Below are 4,143 nucleotides of genomic sequence, written 5' to 3'. Positions count from 1 at the left end.
CTTTTATCCTAATAGTTTTTCATAAAAGTACTTTGAAGAGAAGCACTTTGTGTTTGGAAAATTCATTTAGAAGCTGCTTTTCTTTTTAGTATTTGATAAAAATATGCTAATCCTTTCGAGAAGTGTTTTGAAGTGTCAAATTACGAAAAGGACATTATTAAGATTTATTTTACAATTAGTATTATTTAAATGGAGAAATAATTTTAAATATTCTTATTAAAATGAATTTAATTATGTGTTTTGTTTATTTAGATATAAAAATATATGTCAAGTTTTTAAATTAATTTAAGTACAGTTAAAACAAAAAAAAAAAAAAAAAAAGGAAGGGGGAAAGGCTTTATTTATATTTGAGAGATATATGGGTTGAATTAATGAAATATAGTTTGCTAAAACATAAATATATTGGTAAGGATATTTATGTCTTGAAAAACTTAATCTTTTGCTTTTGGTTCTGCTTGTTGGATTTGTAGCTTCTTCCCAACAATAGAAAATTATTTTTGTTGCTGCTCAAAAATTAAAAATCGCAGATAAATAAGGATTCTTTCCCTCCGAAAATCAACGTATAGATCTCCTTCCATATTTTTAAGCATGATCAACAACAATAAATGCAAGACGGAAAGGAAATTTCATGGATGAGGTAGCAAATAAGGTGATGAAAAATAAAGAAAAAAATATGTAACATCTAAAAAATTTAAGCAAAAAGGGATATTTTTCAATGGGTATGGTTGAAAATCATTAAAAATATATAGATGAGTCAATATATAAAATTTGAGAAAGATTGGAGTGTTTTGGACTAGGTTTGAGTCAATTCGTAGTTGAAATTGCGTTTAAACAATTTCTATATGATATATGAAGCTAACATGATCTCAAGGTATACATGGATATACAGGAGATACACAAGAGATACATATTTAATATACAAGTGATACACGGGAGATTTACACGGAGATACACATATCATCTTCTTACATGTTATCTTGTGTACTTCAAATTTGACTCATATTTCAATTCAAACAACCTAAAATCTCCATCAAATCGTCCAGTTTTGGTGATGACCTGTGACCCAATAAGATGAATATACTAAGTTTTGCTCGTCTTTGTGTTATCCTGCTCAAAATCTCTTCACTTTTATTTGTAAGCAGTGAAGTGTGATCAAGGAAGCTGGAAACCCTTTCCTCTCTCCCCCTTTCTCACGCCCTCAATATACCCTTTTCTCCTCTTTTTATTTACCTACTTTTTGTAAGATCAGTTGTATGTTGAAAGCAATATTTTATTTAGCTGTTTACTTGTAGGTATAGGTTTTTATTTCTTGTTCTTTTTTCTTTTTGTCCTAACATCTGTCGTTTCAGAGGCTTGTGAGGAAAGTGGCCTGAGATAGCATTGTACAGTTGATTTGTTCATTTATTGAGGAAAGGAACTCTCATTTGATAAATTTTGAATTAAAGTATGTTATATCGCTGCAGAAGAGACTGTAGCAAGTTAAGAAAATATGTTATTTTTGTTTCTGATATTCAATGTATAAATGAATTGGGACACTGCATATTAGTTAGCTTTCTTGTAGCAGCTGCCATGGCTGATGATGGCAATCCAATGGCTGATAATGGAATTTCAATGGCTGATAGTGGCAATTCAATTCCTTCTCTCTGCCATTGCATTAAACAATTTCTTTCCAATCTCAAACGACACAAAAGCATCAATAGCACCATATTCAAATTGTTCATAGCTCAAATTCTCAAAGTAACATCCTCTGGCTTTCCCAAGTAGTGCTTTTGCCATTCTCTTCAAACCCATCTTTCCATACACATATTCTCCATAATACAACAATTCAAGTCGATTCAAATCCACAGTATTCGCCACAAAAAGCCCGTGATCACACATCAACTTCTCAGCATCTCCCTCAACCCAGACACCAACGAATGTGAAATTTGGGTTACTCAGAAATTGTGCGAGGTAACCGGGCATGGAATCTTTGTGTAGGAGTTGAAAAAGAAGGCAACGTCGGCCTACACAAAGTTGGAGAAGAGCAACTGGTTGTTTGTCTTATGGATTGAAATACGGGAGCCACTCGATATCGAGACCAATAAGAAGCTTGTGTAGTATCAACGGTATGCAAAATCCAGTCAGCGTTCTTGGTTACAGTAACCTCTATTTGTTCACTGTAGAAAGAAACTCCGTACATTTCAGCCATTGATAAACAACACTAAAACAGACAACTTTTGTTAATATGGAGTATAAATTGTGGAATGGAGTGAATAAGGGGTTTATATATATAGAAGAGAGTGAGTTTTCCTAATTAACGCGGGACTGGAAATCGGAAAGGGAAAGGGAAGTAACGTTTTGGAAGTTGCCAAATTTTTTCTTCCTATTCCTTGGTGAATTTGGTTTGCAACAAGAATTTAAAAAGCGTCAATTAAATGGGATTTTTTTGCTATAATATAATTGTAGTAGTCTATTAGTAGATAGAGCATATAAGAATTTTACTTGCCTGCTTAAAATGGGATTCGGAATTGTTTTCCTATTTTGTGTTGATTTTAGCTTTGGCGGCAAGAATGTAAAACGCGGAATTAAAATAATGTTCCGAGATTGAGATTCACACTCTTTGACATATACCCAATTTATTCCAACAACACCCATTCAAAATAAATTCTCATTTTAAAAACCCAAATTTTTTAATTCAAGCTTTAACTAAGCTTCAATGGTTGCCCGTGACATTTTCAGTTTAATCCTTCAACGCAATCTAACAAACTAACGTTTAATAGTGATTTCTAAACCGAATTAAGGTGTTCGATTCTCTAAATTGTAACTTAAAGGAATTAGAATATTAGAATATTGCTCAAGTCTAGTGTCTCAAAAAGTTTGATCTGTCTTTGTGTTTTAGCAAAATTATTTGTGTTACAAAATGACATTTGAGCTATTTTCGGTAGATATTTTGTTTTGGGCTAGTTTTGGTTGAAATTATTTAAGGACTGACAGTTCGGATAGTTTTTTTCAATTTGGTTGGAATATTGGGCCAGCTGACAGAGAGTAATTTTTTCTTTAAATACTAAGCATGTCGCATTTGAAATTTTAAATAAAACTAATTTATTTCATTTAAACTCGTGCATTTTTTGGACTTTATTTTTGTCCGAAAAAGAACTAAAACTGCCCGTGTACTATACGAAATAGAATAATTATATCCTCCATTTAAAGTTGATAGCATAATTGCTCATGTCATGACTAATTGAGATCATTCCTACACTTGTCACTTGTCCATTAACAGATATATTTTTCGGATATTTTAAATCCTAAAATTTATTTTTTATTTTTTTCAAATTCACGTAGTATTAAGAAAATACCCCCCTCCTTTTTATCATCTCCTCCCCCCCCCCCCCCTTCCTCAATCCCCCCTCCTTTTCTTTAAATCATACCCCATATTAACCCTTAAAAAGAGTTGTTATGTTAGCTCAACCCTCCCATTCAGAAATTACTCGACCCTTTTGTAACGATCAGTCGTTTTGAGGATTGACATTCCGTTCAGTGATTTGAGGTCTTTAGTAACTTCATATGAAGTATTACGATTTGCATCCTAGGTTGGTTTTGGAGTTTGAGTGGTTCGGGATTGATTTGAAAGAATGATTTTGTCACGCCCGACCTCGGGGAGCGCGACCGGCGCTCAACCGGGATACTTCGGTTAAGCAAGCCTGTTAGATGCCTTCTACCCAACCTTGCCAATTAACAATATAAGAACCAGTACATGTGATAGACATGAGAAGAGTCAAGTGTTCCACAATCTTTTCCATTACTAAAGGATATTCATTTTTGATTTCCAAAATATGACAAGTTTATAGATATAATGAAAAACATGTTTACCCAAATGCCAACACTTACTAGTTTAATTCCCAACTTCATACACCACCCACAACCTGTCTACAGAGCCTCTAAGTAGAACAGAAGAGCAGTATGGATGTGCCGACGACAAGGCCCCGGTTATACCTCAAAATATAAAGTACAACGTCAAATGACATGAAGCCTGGAACATAGTGGGGCTCACCAAAATCTGCTGAATAGAGAGTAACTGCTCACGAGGATCAAAACCGTCCGCTGATGAACCACCTGCATCCATTGAAGATGTAGCGCCCCCGAAAAAAGGGACGTTAGTACATA

The 4,143-nt window shown here is 33.9% G+C and overlaps 1 protein-coding gene across 1 annotated transcript; it reads right to left on the bottom strand.

Moving 5' to 3' along the window:
* Nucleotides 1–1,629: 1,629 nt before the first annotated feature.
* LOC108945389 (uncharacterized) lies at nucleotides 1,630–1,962 on the bottom strand. Its single transcript, XM_018771326.2, has one exon. It carries the CDS (start codon nucleotides 1,960–1,962, stop codon nucleotides 1,630–1,632), a length of 333 nt encoding a protein of 110 aa, XP_018626842.1.
* Between the last annotated feature and the right edge of the window lie 2,181 nt (nucleotides 1,963–4,143).

This window comes from Nicotiana tomentosiformis, chromosome 12 (genome assembly GCF_000390325.3).
Source record: "Nicotiana tomentosiformis chromosome 12, ASM39032v3, whole genome shotgun sequence".
In the NCBI taxonomy this organism is placed as follows: Eukaryota; Viridiplantae; Streptophyta; class Magnoliopsida; order Solanales; family Solanaceae; genus Nicotiana; species Nicotiana tomentosiformis.
The sequence above is the reverse complement of the archived record's forward strand: the minus strand, read 5'-3'. Positions and strand labels throughout refer to the sequence as shown.

Excerpts from the sequence above, each read along its gene's own strand:
- LOC108945389 (XM_018771326.2), bottom strand. The coding sequence starts at position 1,962 with ATGCCCGGTTACCTCGCACAATTTCTGAGTAACCCAAATTTCACATTC.